The sequence below is a fragment of the Coenobita brevimanus genome, chromosome 39 (assembly GCF_032717465.1).
Source record: "Coenobita brevimanus isolate Jiangsu-jjx chromosome 39, ASM3271746v2, whole genome shotgun sequence".
NCBI classification, from domain to species: Eukaryota; Metazoa; Arthropoda; class Malacostraca; order Decapoda; family Coenobitidae; genus Coenobita; species Coenobita brevimanus.
In genome coordinates this window covers 23,788,452-23,810,243 of record NC_136992.1, presented here as the reverse complement: position 1 = coordinate 23,810,243, position 21,792 = coordinate 23,788,452, and the positions used below count along the sequence as shown (strand labels likewise).

At 43.3% G+C, this 21,792-nt stretch overlaps 1 protein-coding gene across 1 annotated transcript in view; it reads left to right on the top strand.

Moving 5' to 3' along the window:
• LOC145396869 (WD repeat-containing protein 91) overlaps nucleotides 1–21,792 on the top strand; it is a 386,076-nt gene that overhangs the window by 78,905 nt on the left and 285,379 nt on the right. The window contains 2 exon segments of the mRNA XM_080270157.1: nucleotides 2,584–2,699; nucleotides 18,344–18,537. Of these exon segments, the coding sequence (XP_080126283.1) occupies nucleotides 2,584–2,699; nucleotides 18,344–18,537 (310 nt within the window).

Below are 21,792 nucleotides of genomic sequence, written 5' to 3'. Positions count from 1 at the left end.
GGGCAGTGTGTGGAAACTCTCTGTACTGTTGTTTGCTGATGATTCTGTGTTGTTAAGTGATGACGAAGGGGAACTGCAAGGCTTCGTGAATGAGTTTGGGAGAGTGTGTAAGAAACAAAATTTAAAGGTGAATGTAGGGAAGAGTAAACTTATGGTCTTTGAGAGAAGTGAAGTCGCTGCATGAGTTTGGAGTTCAACCTCACACAGTCTATGTCCGAACTGGAGGTTGTGTGAGTCTCCATGCCAAAAATTGGGCTGCTGGATCCAGTCGTTCGAGTGTGTACAGTCACTACTCGTTTTATGATTGGGTTACTTCAGATCATACCTTAACATATAACGAGTTTATCATTAATCGGTAGATTGAAATACATTATAAAAGGGGGGTTACGTCAACTCAACATCCCAAAGTCACCTACCCAGGACTGAAAAATGACAACCCATCTTAATCACTTCCTGTGTCAGTCCAAGTCGTTTCCAAGACCAAATCAAACACTATCACACCAATACAGGCAGCGTTACTTACGTACAGTAAATTGTTGCAACAACACAACAATCACCCTTGCGCAACATTGGCCTAATGCTACACAATGAATAGGCCTGCTGTAGCACGATGCTTGGCTGAGAGGTGACAATAGCAGGGGGGCACACGTGAATGAGTGGAAAAGACAGGGCTTTGAAGGAGTGGCAGGACCGCAACTGAACCAAAACAATGCTCTGCACGCTGGGGCTGCCATCTTGCCTGAGAAAAGCGACGGTCACCTTGCGTGTGCCTGGCACTTCGTACGAAATTTTCCGAGGGCAAAATCGTTTTAGCGGGAAATTCATCGTAAATTGGATTTTGGGGTGGAACTTTTCTGTTATCGTTGTAGCAAATTATCGTATACCGGATCAATGTATAACGAGTAGTGACTGTATTACCGGTGACCTCAAATATGTGACCTCAAATAGCCTCCAACTATTGATCTCAAATGACCCCAGGGGTCAACCTTACATAGCCTGTGTCTGAACTGGACGTCATGTGAGTCTTCATGCCAAAAATTGGGCTGCAAGGGTACCCGGTGTTGCTTGGGCCAAAAAGGCAGACACTCTACCGGTGACCTCAGATTACCCAGATCTGAATTTTGACCCCCTTAAAACCATCCTTAGGTCACCCTAATTCAGAATATATATGACTCTGGGGGGGGCTCTGGCCCTAGGTTTGGGAGTGATTGAAGGACAAACAAACAAACTAACAAACAAATAATGCAGCACTTTTATATATATATATATATATATATATATATATATATATATGTACTGTATATACACTCAATCCTCATAAATCGCGTGTTCATAAATCACGGATTCGTAAATCACGGCAAGGTGGCCGTCAGACTGCCGGCAACCTTAAATCACTGCTAAGTCACGAAAATTGTGCATCTAGGCACCCAAGTGGGCCTTTTCCGAGGAGAACCGTAAACCGTGGCATTCAAACTGAAAATCGTGACCCAACAACTAATCGCCGCGCGTCCCTGGTGGCATATGTGCATACTAATGCCGCCATGTTGTTGTTGTTCTACAGACCGTTGCTGTGGAGTACGAGAATTACCTGCCTTTTTTGTGCAACTTTCCCCCGCCTCCTACCTGCCATGGCCCCTCCCAACTTCCCAATGATGCGCTTTAAGCAGTATGGCATCAAGAAGCTGCCACAGTTGTCGTACAGTCAACGTTTGGAGCTGATTTGTCGTGTTGAGAGGGGAGCTAGTGAAAGAGTTTGGGAAGAACAAGTGCTGAGAGGTTCTAAGTTGTTCTCAACACCACCCCACTCCATTCACTTAAGCAATTTCGTCATAGGATTAAGGTGAGATCCCTTAATACATGCACTGAATATTCCTAAATTTGTATGATTGTGTTTGATGGTGCCTAGATAGGTGTAGGTAGGGTGTTGTGGGAGCGAGTTGGCCAAGGTCCAGACCCAAATTGATTTTTCACATAAGAGTTATTATTCATAAATCACGGAATGCATAAATCACGGCAGTGGTCCAGACCCAAATTGCCACAATTTACGAGGATTGACTGTATATATATATATAGAGAGAGAGAGAGAGAGAGAGACAGACATAGATAGTTAGATAGTTAGATAGATAGATATTTTTTCATCCAGTTGATTTTGTTCAGCATAGAAAGTATTTCTCAAACTTTAGGAGTTACGTAAAGTCTTCATTAACTCCTTCATTGTGGTTGGCCCCTCCTAAATTTAATAAAATCACATGAAAACAGCAGAAGTAAATCAAAGCATCACAAAATGCAAGGTGTTACCTGTCTTCATTAACCCTTTTGATCCGACAGGCCATTCGTAAATTGAAATAAAATCGTCTGAATGTAGTAGGAATAAACAAGTTATGATACTGGATTGAAGGGGTTAGCCCATTCAGCTCAAGGATGTCTCACATTTTTTGTGCCTACTACCACTAGATTGTTTTATTTGGTTGAGGAGAAGCTTTCCAGATTGGAGAGATTAAATGTTGTCTTTTCATCATTCAGATAACAGAAAAATTATGTCATCAGAATCAGTGGGTAAACTGTGCTTGTGGTATGTTACAGTTTTGCCATACCTGAAGGGAGCTGAGGAGAATCCATCCTTTGCCATGTACTTCACACGCCAGTGGCAGGACACACTTCTTGTTTCCCTCCACAACTTCCTAGCAGTTGTCTTTCAGGTGAATAATGTATATTCTGTTTTTCTCTTACTGACTGCAGTACTTCATATCTGTCATCTTCCAGGTGAAGTGATGTGTTCATTTTTTCCCTCTGTGTGTGCAGACAGTACTGTACTAGTTATTAGTAAGGGATGAGTTTAAAAATCTCACAGCATTTCACCTGCACCTGGTACTGTAAATTGGGGAATACTGACAAATTAGTTTGGTAAACATCATTGGAATTTTCAGTAGGAAAACCATTTTGTAGTTCTATCTGTCTCTCTATTGCCAGACGCCTCAATCCCGTTTGGGGTGGCCACAAACAAATCGCCTCCAAGTCGCCCTGTCCCCCGCCATTTCACTGCCCTGCTCCCAACTCACACCTCCCTCTCTCATATACCTCTCCACCCCATCCCTCCATCTCATCCTCAGCCTCCCCCTCCCTCTTACCCCCTCCACTTCACTCACATACACTCTCTTCGTCAGTCTTTCACCCTCCATCCTCTCCACATAGCCAAACCACCTCAGTGTGTTTTGTAGTTTATTGTGCATTTACTTGGCAGTTGTCATTTATCTGATATAATGTAGCTATGTTTAGTTTTAGATGCAAGGGGGTGCAGATAACAGCATAGTGGAATGAAGAGGTGAGAGAGGCTGTGGCACAAAAGAAGAAAACATATGATGGGTGGATGAGAAACAGGCGTGGAAGAAGTTGAGGGAAGGAAGAGAGAGTTGTATGTAGAGAGGAAGAGAGAAGTGAAAAGATTAGTAAGAGAGAGTTAAGAAGAGAGTGAATGAGGAATTTGGAAGGAATTTGAGTGTAAAGTGGAGGAAGCGAAAGAAAATGTTCTGGAAAGAGGTAAAGAGATTTAGACAAGGTGCCAAGGAAGTTAGTTGGGGAGCGAAAAATAAAAATGGTAGATTATTAATGGAGAAGGGAGAAAAAGTGACGAGATGGAGAGAACATTTTAACGAATTGTTGAACATAGAGAATGAAAGTAATGCGAGTATAAGTGACTGGGGAATGGCTGGGAGATGGAGGGATGTGAAAAATGAGGAAGAAATCGGTAGGATGGAAGTTGTGGAATCAATGAAGAAAGTTAAAATGGGGAAAGCCCCAGGAATTGATGGAGTGTGTGGTGAAATACTGAAACATGGGTGAGAGATAGTAGTAGAATGGTTGTGGAAGCTGTGCAGATTGGCCTGGGAGGAAGTTAGAGTCCTGAAGGATTGGAAGTCATGTATAATTATTCCCTGTGTACAAAGGAAAAAGGGGAAAAAGAAGTATGTGGTAATCACAGAGGCATTTGTCTTCTTAGTGTAATAAGAAAAGTATATGGCAGGATACTTATTGACAGAGTTAGGGATATAACAGAGGAATTAGTTGAAGAACAAGGACGTTTTAGGAAGGGAAGAGGTTGTGTTGATCAGATATTCATTCTTAGACCTTTTGTGGAAAAGTTTCTAGAGAAAGGAAAGAAGTTATATGTGGCCTTCTTGGATTTGGAGAAAGCATATGACAGGGTAGATAAACAAGGAATGTGCAAAGTATTAAGAATACAGTATATGGAGTAGATGGGACGTTGTTGAATGCCATGAAGAGTATGTATGAGGGTGCTAAGGCTGCAGTGCATGTGGATAGTGAACTGAGTGAATTTTTCTCTTTGAAGGTTGAATTGAAACAGGGATGTGTCATGTCTCCATGGTTGTTCAATCTGTATACGGATGGGGTTATAAAAGAGGTACAAGGTAGGACAGTGGATTTTGGAGTGGCCCTAATGAGAGAGGGCAGTGTTTGGAAACTCCCTGTGCTGTTGTTTGCAGATGATACTGTGTTGTTTAGTGAAGACGAAGGGGAGCTGCAAGGCTTGGTGAATGAGTTTGGGAGTGTGCGTAAGAAACGGAATCTAAAGGTGAATGTAGGAAAGAGTAAAATTATGTTCTTCAAGAGAGTTGAAGTCAGTGAATATACAGTGAGGTTGGATGAGGAGGAAATGGAAAATGTGAGTGTGTTTAAGTACTTGGGTAGTGTGATGAGGAAGGATGGAAGTTTATAGGGTGAAGTGCTTGAAAGGGTACAACAAGGAAGAAAGGTTGCTGTTTTTTTTAAAGCAGTGATAATAAACAGGGAAGTGAGCATGGAAGTAAAAAAGTTACTACATGACAGTATTGTGATACCAACTCTAACTTATGGAAGTGAAGCTTGGACATTGTTGGAAGGACAGAAGTCAAGAGTGAGAGCAGTGGAAATGAGTTATTTGAGAGGAGCATGTGGAGTCCCATGGAGAGGCAGATTGACAAATGAGGAAGTGAAGGATTGTTGTGGTGTGGATGTTGATGTGATAGGAAGCATTAGGAGAAACACATTGAGGTGGTTTGGACATGTGGAGAGTGTATGTGAATGAGTTGGAGGGGGGGAGAGGGAGGGGGAAGCCAGGGATGAGATGAAGGGATGGGGTGGAGAGGTATATGAGAGAGGGGGTGTAAGCTGGGAGCAGGGTAATGAAATGGCGGGGGCCAGGCGACATGGAGGCGATTTGTTTGTGGCCACCCCTTACAGGATTAAGGCGTCTGGCAATAGATAGATAGATAGTATAATCCTGACAGTTGACTTTCAGATGAGATACTGGGTGGTTCGCTATTCTGAGGCAACTTTAGTAAGAAGTGTGTTCGGAAGAATCCAACCTTAGACACTAAAAAAATAAATAGCTAACCTGTTGAACTAGGACACCAATCCCTCTCAAAGTAGGCCCCTTCTGACTTGACCTGCATAACCCAATGTTCTTTCCACTGCCTGAAACATTTTTTAAAGTCGGTTTTTGGTATATCCTGCAGGTGCTTCGTCGCATTCGTCATGATCTCTTTTCTTGGATGAACGTTGCTGAAGACATGTTAGAGTTTGCTAATCGTGATCCAGACTTTGTGAAGGCTGTTATCACTGGGATGAGACTTGTGTATGTCTGTACGATTCAGAAACCAAAGCACAATCGTGCCAATGGAAATATGGCTTTACCAAAAAGAGCACAACAGGTTCACAGCATGATGAAATGCACATTGACAGTACATTTTTTTTTTTGGACTACCATGATGTGCTTCATGAATTTGCACCAGATGGTCAAACAGTCAATGAACGTTACCTCCTCAACGTTATTCGTCAATTCCGTGAAGTAGTTCGGTGGAAAGACCAGAGCTTTGGAAAGCAGCAAGATGGAGCTGACTATTACAATGCCCCTGCTCATTCTTTTTGACTGACTCAGGAATTTTTGGCCAAGCACAAGGTCCCGCAGGTCCGGCAGGCTCCTTAGTCACCAGACATGGCTCCTTGCAACTTTGGTTATTCCCCAAACTCAGAACTCTGCTGGAGGGTTCCTGATCTGGGGCAAGAGAAGAGATCATGATGAATGTGATGAAACACCGGGAGGAAATACCAAAAACTGACTTTGAAAAATGTTTCAGGCAGTGGAAAGAACGCTGGGCTACATATGTCAAGTCAGAAGGGACCTACTTTGTGGGGCATTAGTGTCCTAGGTGAACAGGTTAGCTAGTGCTGAAGGCTGGATACTGTCTGAACAGACCTTGTATTTCTATTAATAATGAATCTATTTAAATGAAATTTTATACTCACTTTCTTCATTACAAGTTATAGACAGTTACCACAGTTCAAAAGAGTGCTCCTGCAGCATTTGAATTTAATTGACTTGTATGTTTCAGGTGAAGAAACTTTCAGTGCATCTTAGCCACTGAAATGGCTTCTTTCTCTCTTATAATGTTTTCTTTTAGCTATTCAAGTGTTCTTGGCTTGTTTATAAATCCTATTCCTTAAGGTCGCGCCCCGCAACTGGGAAAAAATCAGTTAGTCTATCTATCTGTTGCCAGATGCCTTAAACTCATAAGGGTTGGCCACAAACAAATTGCATCGATGTCGCCCTGTCCCCTGCCATTTTGCTGACCTCCCCCCAGCTCAAACCCCCTCTCTCACTTACCTCTTCACTCCATCCTTCCATCTCTATCTCGGCCTCCTCCTCCTTCTCCCCCCTTCCACCTCACTCACATACACTCTCCTCATTAGTCTCTTACTCTTCATCCTCTCCACATGGTCAGACCACCTCAATATTTTTCTCCTAATGCTTTCCGCCACATTCACATCCACACCACAACACTCCTTCACTTCCTCATTTGTCAGTCTGTCTCTCCATGTAACTCTATATGGTCCTCTCAAATAACTCATTTCCACTGCTCTCACTCTTGACTTGTCCTTCCAAGATGATCCAAACTTCACTTCCATACATTACAGTCGGTGTCATAATACGATCATTCAGCGACTTTTTTACCTCCGTGCTCACTTCCCTATTTCTTATCACTGCTTTCAAAGAACCAGCAACCTTTCTTCCCTGTTGTACCCTTTCAAGCATTTTATCCTCCAAACTTTCAGCCTTACTCATCACACTACCCAAGTACAGTACAGTACATAAATGCACTCACATTTACCATTTTTTCATCATCCAACCTCACTGTGCATTCAGTGACATCATTTCTCTTGAAGACCATAACTTTACTCTTCCCTCCATTCACCTTTTGATTCCACTGCTAACACACTCTTCCAAACTCATTCATCAAGCCTTGCAGTTCCCCATCGTCATCATGTAACAGTACAGTATCATCTGCAAACAACAAGACAGGAAGTTTCCACATCCTTCCTTCTCTCATTATGGCCACTTTAACATCTGCTGCCCTACCTTGTATGTCTGTAATAACTCCATCCATATACATATTCAACAGCTATGGAGACATGACACAACCTTTTTGAGTTAACATTCAGATAGAAAAATTCACTCAGTTCACCATCCACATGCACTGCAGCCTCATCACCCACATACATACTCTTCATGGCATTCAACAGCTTCCCAAATACTCCATATATTCTTAGTATTTTCCACATTCCTTGTCTATCCACTCTCATATGCTTTCTCCAAATCCATGAAGACCGCATACAGCTTCTTTCCCTTCTCTAGGAACTTTTCCACTAAAGACCTAAGGATGAATATTTGATCTACACAACCTGTTCCCATCCTAAAACCTCCCTGCTCTTCTTGGACTAATTCCTCTGTTCTTTCCCAAACTCTGTCAATAAGTATCCTACTATATACTTTTCGTATTACTCTAAGAAGGCAAGTGTCCCTATGATTGTCACACACTCTTTTTTTTCCTTTTCCTTTGTACAGGGGAATAATTGTACCCGACCTCCAATCCTCTGTGACTCTGCCTTCCTCCCAGGCCAATCTGCACATCTTTCATATCCATTCTACAACTGTCTCTCACCCATGCTTCATCATTTCTCTACGCGTTCCATCAATTCCCGGAACTTTCTCCATTTTGACTTTCTTTATAGCTTCCATTATTTCCATCCTACTGATTTCTTCCTCCCTTCTCACTTCCCTCCATCTCCCAGCCATTCCCCAGCCACTTATACATGCATTACTTTCACTCTCTGTGTTATGTTGGCAATTCCTTAAAGTGTTCTCTCCATCTGCACGCTTTTTCTCTCTTCTCCACAATCAATATACCATTTTTATCTCTCACTCCCCTACTAACTTCTTTATCACCGTCTAACTCTCTTTACCTCCTTCCAGAATGTTTTCTTACATTCTTTCCACCTAACACTCATATTCCTTCGAAATTCCTTGTCTGCTGCCTACTTACTCTCTCATACTAATCTTTTCATTTTTCACTTCCTCTGTACATATAACTCTCTCTTCCGTCTCTCAACTTCAAGCCTTTCAATCACTATATGCTTTCATCTCACCGTTTCATTCCACCATGCTGTTCCTTGCACCCTCATTCTCTTCACTATATACACTACCTTGCAGACTGCACAGATGTCTTGTGTAAACATCATGCACACACCTTCCACCTCCCCCATCTGCTCCAAATCATATTTACCCAGTTGCTCTTCCACTTCTCTCTTATATTATGCTTTTTTTCCATCTTCTTGCAACTACACAACCCTTCTTGTATGAACTACTTCCTCCTGTCCTTCTCTCCTTCTGTTTATCCATTGCATTAGTACTTTAACCACCACCAAGTGGTGGTTAGAAAGTCCACTCCCTCAACCTCCATGTGCTCTTGCATCCAATATATGCCTTCTCATTCTCACATCCACACACACCATAATAAAATTATTGCCTGCCATTCATTTAGTTCACCACCCACCCTTCTCATTACCCACCACATATACCTGTGGATCATTTTGTGTCTTGAGAGGTTATTGGCTATCATGAACCCCCTCCCTGCACAAATGTCCACTAGAGCATTGCCATTCCCATCCATTGCTGCAGCACACCCCACTCACCAACTACTCCATCCACCTTCACATTCCTTACTTTTTCATTCATATTTCCAATCAAAATCACTCCCTCAGCCATCACAAACTTTTTCTTGGACACTTCCACATTTGCTGTGAACTATTCTTTCACTCTTCTCACACAGTCTTTCGTTGGCACATATATACACAGTCACCCATGTTTTTTCTTACTCCCAGTCTTACCCATAGAATCATTAAACCAAGTGATCCATGCTGTCATATATTCTCCTTTCATCTCTTGCTCAAAAACATTACATACACCCTCTTTTGCCCTCTCATTCCTACCTACTCCTGCACATATATTCCATCTCCATTCCCACTCTCTCAGCACTCACCTCTCTGTTTATTCGCGTCAGTTCACATACAGTATGTCCACTTTTGCACCCCTCAAGCACCTGGACAATCATTCTTTCTTTCTCCTTATCATTTGCACCCTTTACGTTCGACGTTGAAATCTGTACCATGTCCTTTGTCCTGTCCTTGTTCATTACCTGTTGATCTGTCCTGGTCCGAGGCATTTTGTTTGTCTTTTTAGTCAGTTGTTTTCCTGGGAGGGGCACTAACCCTCTGCCAACCCACTTGTTTACAGGTAGGGAACATGTGTAATTAAATTGGGAGTATTAGAAATATGTGGACAGTAATTGAGTTTTGCATGATCATTGGATCAGTGCAGTTGACCAGCTGATGCCCACTCAGTGTCACATTTATGAAGCAGCATTTCACCTCAGGCATATTTCTCTTTCAGCTCAAATGTTAGTGAGTTTCTCAGATACAGTGCATGAGTGACGTAGATTGAAATTTGTAAATAAAGTGTTTCATTTGTATCCTCCCATTAATAATAAGTCATCCTTAACATCCGCGTTTTTAACATACATGGTTTTAAATATCCACGGGTGGATATAACATAAACGGTTTTAAATATCTGCAGGTGGATACAGTATTGGGGCCAGAGTCACCAAAGCATTTTATCTCATTGAACTCTACTGACACTGTTCACTGCAATGTAACATTGTCCCAGGCACAGTTCATGGCTGCTTTGGTGATGGCATTATCCAGTGAATCAATTATAACACTCTTTCTTTTGGCCACTTCATTTATTAATGCCATTAATTCATCAGGGGAAAAGTTAGGATGGGCTGGGAGTATTTCTTTTCTCCATGTACCCTCAATGAACTGGTCTAAACTGGTTTGCTGCCCCCCCCTCCCCCCCCCTCTCTCTCTCTCTCTCTCTCCTTTCTCTCTCTCTCTCTCTTGTAAATAATACGAAGCAATACAAACCCAAATCTCGCTGAAATCATACGAGTTTGGCTGAAACTGTTATATTATATTGTGAATTACTGTACTGTGATAAAATACAAGTCTATCTGTCTATCTATCTATAGCCCGACGCCCTAATCCCGCAAAGGGTGGCTGCAGACAAAACGCCTCCAAGTCACTCTGTCACCCACCATTTGACTCCCCTCCCCCCAACTCACCCCCCCCTCCCTCATATACCTCTCAACTCCATCCCTCCACCTCATCCTCAGTCTACCCCTCCCTCTCCCTCCCTCCACCTCACCTACATACACCCTCTTAGTCAGTCTTTCATTCTCCATCCTCTCCACATGTCCAAACCACCTCAGTGTATTTCTCCTAATCTTTTCAACCACATCCACATCTACCCCACAACGTTCCTTCACTTCTTCATTCGTCAACCTGTCCCTCCATGTCACTCCATATGCTCCTCTCAAGTAACTCATTTCCACTGCTCTCACTCTTGACTTGTTCCCCTCTTGCAAGGTCCACGCCTCGCTTCCATACGTCAGGGTAGGGATCACAATACCATCATGCAGTGACTTCTTAACTTCCATACTCACCTCCCTATTTCTCATCACTGCTTTCAGTGTGCCAACAACCTTCCTTCCCTGCTGTACCCTTTCACGTACTTCATCCCCCAAAGTTCCATCCTTACTCATCACACTACCCAAGTACTTGAATGCACTCACATTCTCCATATCCTCACCATCCAACCTCACTGCACACTCTGTGACTTCATTCCTCTCAAACACCATAACTTTAATTTTGTTTACATTAACTTTCAGCTTCCTCCTCCTACACACTGTCCCAAATTCATTCACCAAACCTTGTAACTCCCATTCATCTTCACTCAACAATACTGTATCATCAGCAAACAGCAACACCGGAAGCTTCCAAATCTCACCCTCATTCATTAGGGCCACCCCCACATCCACTGCCCTACCTTGTACCTCCTTTACGACCCCATCCATATATATATTAAACAGCCATGGAGACATTACACACCCCTGTTTCAGTCCCACATTGAGATCAAAGAACTCACTCAGCTCACCATCCACTCTCACCGTAGCCCTAGCTCCCTCGTACATACTCTTCACAGAACTCAACAATTTCCCCTCCACTCCATATATTCTTAATACCTTCCACATACCTTTCCTATCTATTCTGTCATAAGCTTTCTCCAAGTCCATGAAGGCAGCGTACACTTTCCTTCCCTTCTCTAGATACTTCTCCACTAAACATCTTAGAACAAATATCTGATCTACACACCCTTTTCCCTTCCTAAATCCCCCTTGTTCTTCTCCAACTAGCTCCTCTGTCATATGCCTAACCCTATCAATGAGTATTCTACCATATATCTTACCAGTCACACTAAGAAGGCAAATACCCTTATGGTTACCACATACTTCTCTCTCCCCTTTTCCTTTGTACAGAGGAACAATTATACCTGATTTCCAGTCCTCTGGAACCCTTCCCTCTTCCCAAGCCAATCTACACAACTTCCATACAAGTGATTTAGTGATATTTTTGCGATAATCAGAGAAGTCATGATGCTAAGCGCATTAGCTAGCGAACATTTTTGTGGTTGCAAACTGCAACTTTGCTATGAAATGACTCATGACATTATATCAATAAGCTTTATATAAGTGGTAATAAAAGTCATTTACGAAGTTTGATAAAGTTTGTAATGATTTTCCTCACATTGTTACTGTTTCGCTAAAGTCTAATGTAAACACTGGAATATCATAACAAAATCATAGGAGACTGGCTAGAAGTGTTTTATTTTTTATTGTTACTGCTATTACTGTGATGAGGTAACGTGGCTGTAACCCTATTTTGTATGGAAAAAATCTTGTGGTTTGGTGGAAATTTCCATCTCCCTGGGCTACTTCCTGCATCAGACAGTCAAAACACACCTTGTATTCTCTCAAATCGTTCTCCATGTTTAGAGTGCCTACGGACATGCAGTTTGTTGCAAATGATAGTAGAAAGATTGTCGTTTGCCTGACCAAATTTTTAGCTCTCAAGATTAACATTAAGTGGGTTAAAACACGAGTTGAAAACACACTTTTTTTTCCTACTTCTCTGCAGTGAGCACAGTCAGTACGTTGTCATCACAGCTGCTGCAGCCAATGGGTTAAGGGTGTTCCAGGGGTGTTTTTTACGGAGGGCAGCAGATATCCGTAGATTTTTAACATACTCGGGTGTCTCTGTTACCTAACCCCCATCGATGTTAAGGACACTGGCATTATTATGGAGCCTCAGAGTAGTGAATCACCCCATAATATGTGTTCATCTTTTTTCTAACAGTGTGCAGTACAGGTACAATATGTCATGACTGCCATGTTTCATATATTGTTTTCAGTTTTGTCTTACTGTAGCCACTACACAGTCATCAGTGTTAGATAGGAAATACTATCTCTGTCCGTCGCTAGATGCCTTAATCCCATAAGTGGTGGCCACAAACAGAGTGCCTCCATAGTGCCCAGTCCCCTGCCATTTTGCTGCCTTCCCCCCAGCTCACCTGTCCCTCTCGCATATGCCGCTCGACTCCGTCCCTCCATTACATCTTCAATTTTCCCCTCCCTCTCCCCCCCTCCACTCACTTACATACACTCTCCCCATTAGTCTTTTGTTCTCCATCCTCTCCACATGTCCAAACCATTTCATTGTATTTCTCCCAATGCTCACAGTCGTTTGTTTCCTCCAAGATGGCCTTTGAATTTGGTCATTACTGGGTTTGTTATTGTCAGTAATGGAACAGTTGTACTGTACATGTATAGTGTTGGAGTTCAAGCACCATGTGAAGTGAAGTGAAATAATTACCAGTTTAGATGAGTTGGAAACTTATATATAGACATGGTTGGGTAGGTGACCTTTGGCTAATAATGTATCCCTATTGACTCTGTATTTTAATGGACTTGGCATATGAGAAATTGTTTTATGATGGATTTTTAAAAACTCATCCCCATTGTAAAATGAGGGCATGCTGTACATTGCTTCAGTAAACCACAAAAACACATATCCATAAAATGTAGCCGTCACAAAAATTCAGATAAAGGAAACACAAACTCCAGCTCCATTCTCCTCACAGCAAGTATAGCAGTTGACCAAAAATGTAACAGAATTCCAATACAGTAGGTCCTGGTTAGATTTCAATCATCCACTGAATACACTTGGCCCCATAGCAGTAAATGCCTTCACTGCAGTTTTCAACTTCTGGACTCTCAACCAAAAACCTGATATGTGGGAGAAAGCAGCCATCATCCCCATACTCAAACCAGGAAAACCACCCAACTGTCCTGCGTCACACAGACCAGTATCACTAATTTGGACACCATCCAAAATCATGGGTTAGTTTTAAAGATAATCAACCACCACATCTCTCTCTCTCTGACTCCCAGTATTGGTTCTGACCTAAGCACTCAACCATCACCCATCTCCCCAAATTTATTCAACTCATTGTTGATGGCTTCAACAAGAATCAGCCACCATAATGAACCATCCTAGTATAGACATTGGTAAAGCGTTTGACACAGTACCAAAACATTTATTCATCCATCATCCAATCCCAGTTTGCCTCTTTTAGATACAGGAGCATTGGGGCCTGGGGCTAGGCTTCTCAGTACGGACATTTGAGGCAAGTGGTTACCAGTTTCAGTTGCCCCTGAGTGGCATTATGTGTGGAAGTAACCCCAGCCACTCCTCAGATGAAAACCTCCACAGACTCTTTCTTGTTAGAGCACTCCAACCCATTCGACCACCAGGTTCCACCCAGATATATGGTTACCAAATCACATCCTAATTCATACAATCCTGGACATGAACATGGAAGAAAATGATAAACAATAGCTGGCCAGCTTCTTTCTGGTAGACAAGCCCAGGCACTCTACCAGAACCAAAGGTCAGTATTCAGAATATTATTCAGTGGTATTCCCCAGGGCTTATTCCTTTCACCCTCACTATTCAACCATTTCCGCCACAACTAGCCAGCCCCTTTCCAGTCAGCAAAAGTATTGTCCTATGCCGATGACTGTCTTTGCAGCAGCATCACAACACTCCAAATATCATCAAGCAGCAGCCCAGCTCGAACTATACAGTACATACACTCACAAGAAAACTGGCCAAGACAAAACAGAATGATTGTTCCACCAGCCAAATCAAGCTTCACACTCTTCATTCCAGATAGACACGAACCTCAAACTCACTCACATGTTTCCCCCTTTAACCAACGATTTCCACTGGAAAGACATTCTGTAATTATAGGACTTACCTGGTACTTTTGATACACATATGACCTCTTCTCAGAGCAAGTAACATCAGGACAAAGGCATCTTGTAAACTCGATGCCATGAAGACACTCAAAGGCACAACTTTTGGACGACAAAAAGAATCCCTGAAAACTGTTTACAAGCAGTTTGGTAGAACAGCCATAAACTGTGGTAGCCTAAACTAGGCCTAAGCCTAAACAAACACAAATATAGGTAAGCTTAGAAAAATGTAAAACAAAGCCTTAATAATAATAATTAAAACAGGATGCACCAAAGCCACAAATATACCTCACTTACATCAAGAATAAAAAATACTGCCCTTCTAATCAAAGATCATATGAAAGAAAAGTACACAGTTCATTGCTTCAACTCAAGACCCATCGTACCCTTTTAACTTCATGTTGCATCACTCTCATTCACAAAGAAACAAGGATGAATAACTGCCAAACATTGTATAGAGTTTCTTAGGATGATCCTCCTCTTCCACCTAACACTATAACTCACAAACACATAAAGTACATAAACACATAGCCACCACAGCCATTCCTAACCTTCAGCCAAATAGCATCCTTCAAGACCCACCACTGGACATACACCCCTCAGAAACTACCCTACCAAGAGAGACATTGCATACATCTAACCAGACTTTGTTGTGGCCAACATGAGATACAACTTACAAACATTCCAATTTGCCTACACTGAACCACATGCACCACTTTGTTACAACACAGACAGTCTTTCAATATAACCTAAACAAAATCCCTCAGGTAGTGACCAGTCGAAGCTGATGATTTCTTGTTGTCTTTAGGGTTCACTACAAGACGAGCTTGGGGTTACAACAGCTACAGTATAACAACCATAATTGATATGGAAATTAAGAACGAACCTAAGGCATAGTGTCTGCATGGAAAACTTTTCCCTGTTAAAGAAATTTGAACCAAGAGGAAGGTAGAATCAAGATTTGTTTACTTTGAGATACCTGGATACATTAAATTTTTAAAGACAAGAGGTTATATGCAGTGTGAAAGACATTGAGGAAGACACTTCTAGAGTTAACCAGCTGCATAAATATAAGACTGTGAGCACCAGTCAACTGTTATATTAGAGAGGTGGATATAAAAGGAGTGACAGTATTGTGATACCAACTCTAACATATGGAAGTGAAGCTTGGACCTTGTTGGAGGGACATAAGTCAAGAGTGAGAGCAGTGGAAATGAGTTATTTGAGAGGAGCCTGTGGAGTCACATGGAGAGACAGACTGACAAATGAGGATGCGAAGGAGTGTTGTGGTGTGGATGTGGATGTGATAGGAAGCGTTAGGAGAAACACATTGAGGTGGTTTGGCCATGTGGAGATGATGGAGAGTGAGAGACTGATGGGGAGAGTGTATGAGAGTGAGGTGGAGGGGGAGAGAGAGAGGGGGAGGCCAAGGTTGAGATGGAGGGATGGAGTGGAGAGGGGAGTGTGAGCTGGGAGTGGGGCAGCGAAATGGTGAGGGACAGAATGACATAGAGGCGATTTGTTTGTGGCCACCCCATACAGGATTAAGGCATCTGGCAAGAGATAGAGATAGAGTGTATGTAGTTAGGCGGGCATGGAGAAGGAAAGCAAGGAGATGCATCATAACAGCAGTGACCAAAAGTTGCATTGATAGAAGTGTAGCAAGACTGGAATGGAGGAGGAATGTAAGCAGACACATCAGAAGAACAGTGACCAGAGCTTCAGTGATAGAAGAGAAACAGAGATGCAACAATTGTGGCAAAGAGAGAGAGACTAAAGGTAGTTAGTGAGAGGAGCAGAGTTGATAAGAAAAGATGCCTTCAGCTTCATCCTGTTCAGAAGAGCTGTATGTGGTGAGCCCCCCTGCCTCCCCCACATATTGGAGGTGTACTCAGCATGAGTGGGAAATGCCCCCGCAGATCATAAAAATTATCCCCCCAAAAGTTCTAATTATTTATAAAATGTTCTCTGTGTTTATCATAAAAGTTCTCCTTGTTATGTAAGACTTTATTTGTGTTTAGCATTGTGTTTACTAGTATTAACTAGTATTTACTAGCATGGGTTCCGCCAGAGACGCTCCACTGGTGATCTTCTCACCTACCTTTCAGACTCCTGGTTATCTTCCTTTTGGGACTTTGGTGAAAGCTTTGCCATTGCACTTAACATCTCAAAGGCATTTGATCGAGTCTGGCATAAATCTTTAATTTCCAAACTACCCTCTTACAGTTTCTGTTCTTCTATCTGTGCCTTCATCTATAGTGCCCTTTCTGGTTGTTCTATAGCTGCTGTTGTAGACAGCCACCATTCTTCTCCTAGAGCTATTGATAGTGGTGTTCCTTAAGGCTCTGTCCTATCACCAACTCTCTTCCCCTTATTCATCAATGACCTTCTAAGCTGAATATCTAACCCTGTCAATGCATATGCTGATGACTCCATCCTTCACCTTTCCATTCGCTTCCCACAGTGTCCATCTCAGCAGTTACTTCAATGAACCAGGGATGAGGCTGTGGCACACCTAATGCTTGACTTGGCTCATATCTCTGTTTAGGGTAAAAATAACCTTGTTGTTTTTAATGCATCAAAAACTCAGTTTTTACATCTATCACCATCATCAACCTGACCTCCTTTCCCACCCTAGGGCATGTCAGCCCAACAAAATGTTCCACGGGAGTACTTATAATTTTTAACAGTAACCAGCTCAATCCTGCACCATCTTTAAACATACTTGGGGTTCCCTTATTGTTTGTTTTTTTAGTTAGTTGTTTTCTGGGGAGGGGCACTAACCCTCCGCCAACCCTTTTAGTCGCCTTTTACGACAAGCAGGGATACTGAGAGTATTCTTGAAAAAAAAACCCTACCCCCAGGACGACTTGGAGGCAATTTGTTTGTGGCCATCCCAAACGGGATTGAGGCATCTGGCAATAGATAGATAGATAGATAGGTTCCCTTCTCTCGGGATTTATGTTGGAAAGAACATATTACCTCTCTTGTAAAATCTGCTTCCAAGAGATTAGGTGTGCTAAGCCGACTCTGTACCTTCTTTACCCCTGGACAGTTGTTGACTCTATACACAGGTTTTATTCACCCCTGTGTAGAGTACAACTCTCATGTGTGGGGAGGCTCCGGACACACAGCTCTTCTTAACAGGGTGGAGTCAAAGGCATTTTGTCTCATTAACTCTCCTCTTACTGGCTCCCTTCAACCTCCATCTCTTTGCCGCATTGTTCCATCTTTATCTCTTTTCTAACGCTACTTCGAAGGTCACTGCTCCTCTGAGCTGTCTGCTTGCATCCCTTCATCACTTCGGTGGGCCCATAACACCCGTATAGCAACAGACTCTCATCCCTTTTCTGTCCAACTCTAATGCAAGAGTTAACAACTACTCCCAGTCATTCATGTGTGCAGCAGGTCAACTCTGGAACTGCTTCCCTCTGTCTAGTTTTCCCACTACCTACGATCTCCAGTCTTTCAAACGCGGTGTGTCCAGGCATCTCAAAATGATTGGCTCTTGAATTTGGGTCTTTGTTATCTTGTTTTTGTTTTTCCTGGAGGGAGCAGTTTTCAGGCCCCTGGCATTTGGTTCCTTCTTCCTTGCATTAAAAAAAAAAAAAAAAAAGTTACAGGTCATCATTTCAGGAGGAAAAAATCAGTTTTAGGTAAAGTTAAAGTTGACAAGAGATAAGTTATCATGTAAAGTTCTTGGTGAAAAAATATATATATATTTTCATACTGGACAGAGCATCGAGCTGCCGACCCTTGCTAGCTACAGGGAGGAGTCAGCACGGGTGGGACGGCTGCAGGAGGAGAATGAACAGCTTAGAGTGCGGCTTGCTGCCCTTACCACTACCCCACCATCCCTCACCACCCTTCCCCCTGCCCCAGACCCACCACCTCCACCACATCTCATGGATGACTTCTACAACATTGCACAGTCAGTTTTCTTTTTATGTGTCTGTTGATGTAAATGACAGGTAGTAGATTTGTGACTGTCATTGACCCTGTAAGATACCACCATGATAGTGATGTGTTGCTGCAAGCTTGGTAGCCCCACACAGTCATCACTCATAGGCAGGAAAGATACAGCCACAAGTACAGTCACTCAGTGATCCTTCTGAGTGACTGTACATAGAGTCATAGTCCAAGCTGACTTTCACATTGTTACGAATCTTATTACACATCTCAGATTTATTTTTCCCCAGCAGCTTCCAGCAACTGTTAAGAAGTTATAGCTGGTTTCATTTCATAGAAAATATTAGTCGTACTATGGCCAACCCCAGAATGTGGATTCCTCAAGACGAAACATGGCATCATTTTAGATTAGATCTCCATCACCACCACCAAATTGTCCCATTTTAATAGATGCATAGGAACTGGGGACTAGGCTGCTCAGTCTCGATATTTAAGGCACTTGCCCTTGAGTGACATTATATGAGCTCGAAACCCCAACTACGCCTCCGATGAACACCTCTTCCAGGTCCAGCCAGTTGAGCACCTTAGTCCACTAAATCACCAGATATCATTTGGTTATGTGGTTACCACCCAGCATAGTAAATGGCATCCTGGATTACAGGAAACCCTTAAACCTGTCACTCTATGTAGATTAGATTGGCTCTAAATGTGAATGAAAGTTTGAATGGCATAGAAAGCTTTTTAGAAGTCAAAGATGCTTCCCCAAAATATCTCAAATTTTTCCATGCACTTGGTACCATTCTGTCTATTGCCTGAAATTAGTTACCAAGTAGTAGCATTTTAAGGAGTTAGCAACATTTTTTTTTCTTTGTTTTTAAATCTGAGTGTTGATGTGGATGAGCAGGAAAGTGTTAGGAGAAGTGCAGATAGTTCTTGTTGGTCAAGGATGTGTCGTAAAATGCAAGTCAAGAGTGCGTTCTAAAATAAAATAATTGCCTTCGCACCAGGAGTGGCATTCTCTGCAGTTCATTGCAAATTTTTTTTGTATTTAATTCTTGCAGGCATTTTAGTTTGCTCAGGTGCCACCCGCTTTCTCTTGTACATTGCTTGGCTGACTGGTGCACCAACTTAATTTGCCCCACTTAATCTTTGTCACTCATTATACACTTGCACTAACTTCCAAAAACCTGTACAAAAAATAAGCAATATCTGTTCCATGTTAATATACACTGAAGAGAAGCAAAGCATCAGTGAGACTCTTCCCCAGACACTTCCTAGACCCGGTCGTCGTCGGATGTGTTCCTCCTGGCCATGTTGTCAACCATCTTATTCTCCGATGCCCAACCCATCTCAGCCATACCATCACAACCAGCTTGCTTTGGGCATCTTGCAGTAAAACCACAGTGTCCCAGTGTAATATCAAAATGAGTGTATCGCCTAGGTGTTCGGCCTGGCATGGAATCTTCCATGACCGGTCTCACCACACAGGACATCAATATGAACCTCGCCCCTGCCACCGAGGAGGTCGCTGCCCCTGGCAAGAGGGTGAGGATGGCCTCCGCTGCTAGTCACTAGGGTGGTGCCCCAGAAAAGTGGATACGGCCTTCCTCCCCAGACGGCGGTGTCACCAGCAAACCAAGGAGCTTATCTACATAGCAAGGTCGGCTGATAATACCCGTTTTTTTTTTTAATCCCCGCAGGTTGTTGGACTCCGTCAGTAAGTCTTCATGGGTAAGTATTGATAGAGGGGTCACTCAGGGTTTTGGGTAAAGGGTCAACTATTAGGTTCTGTGTCTTTGCAAATGATGTGGACAAAATGACTGTACCACCTGAGTCCCTCACCCAGCTAGGGGACTGGCCAGTGAGGTGCTGGTCGGCTCGCTCACCTTCCAGTGGCGAGTTCTCATATGGGAAAATTGGGCCTATTGCTTCTTGTGTCACGGAGGAGGAACTTTTATGTCATCTCCTTGCCTCAACAACTGTTCCTCCCAGCTAGTGGAAGTCACGCATCGTGGTTCGCCCTCCTGGTGGTGAGAACGCAGTGGCAGCGAGGGTGGTACGGCTCAGGTTCAAGGGTCTGCTGACAGAGCAGGTCATATTTGGCCACTTGTGTTACTCTGCAGGGACTTACATTTTTGCCATCCTGAGGTGCCATTCATGCCATCAGTTTGGGCATGGCACAATATCCTGTACAAAGTTCAGTGCTCTTGTTGCAGCAGGTTCCACCCATGCAAATCCCCATCGGGTGGTCAATGCACCAATGACCCCTACTGCTTTTTCTTCAGTGGTGTGCACCAAGTCGTCTCCTGCACTTGCCCAGTCTACCAAACACTTGCTATCCATGATGCTGTCAGAGCTGACCCCTCGACCCTGACTGTTATCAACACCTGTTTCCGTGCCCTCAATCCATCCGGACTCACTCCTTCCAGCTATAACCCCTCGACAACACCTACTGCTCCCAGTCAGACTTCCCTGCCTGTCCAGCAGGGCCGGGTCTCACTTATGCAACAGTAGTTAGCAACAGCTTTTCAGCATTGGACGATCTTGCTGGAACATTTGGTGGCAAGTCTGCAACTGAACCAAGTGAAATGGAGCAAACGGTTTCTGTGTCCTCCCGCCCAACCTCTCAGTCTGCGGTGCTGCCCCACCCTGCCACTTCACCCAAGTCCCATCGTCAGTGCTCCCTCCCAACACAGACCTCTTCCTCACATGCCGCACAAGACTCTGTAGCACCTTCCATCCAGCCTGGTATAATGTCAGCCAGTTCCACCTCATCACTGGTCACATCTCCTGTCTCAGCTCCAGTCACACGCTGCCTACCCCAGTTCTCCTGAGAAGGGCTCCATGCCTGATGATTCTCTGCTCCTCCACATGAGCCCGTACCAAGGACAACCTCCCATGCATTCCCATATGCCAGCCCCACAGATGCCTATTCTTCAGAATCCTTTGTGGACCTTCTGTTAACAGCCTTGTCCATATACAGAAATGGACAGTCCTTTATAGACATATGTGTCAGCCTCTTGCCCTGGCTTCTTTCCCTACTCTCACCCCAGTGATGGCTCATCCACCTCTTCACAGATTCCTCCTTTGGAATGCCAGATCCCTTCTTCAGAAAACTTACAATTTCAAGCAGACAGTAGCAGACCTTGTTTCAGATGTCATTGGTCTATGTGAGACTTGGTTTTCTCCACATCTCTCTCTGTTGCTCTGGGGTTTTACTGTATATCTGGCTGATCGTCAGGATTTCGGAGGTGGTCTAGCCGTTGCGGTCTGGGAG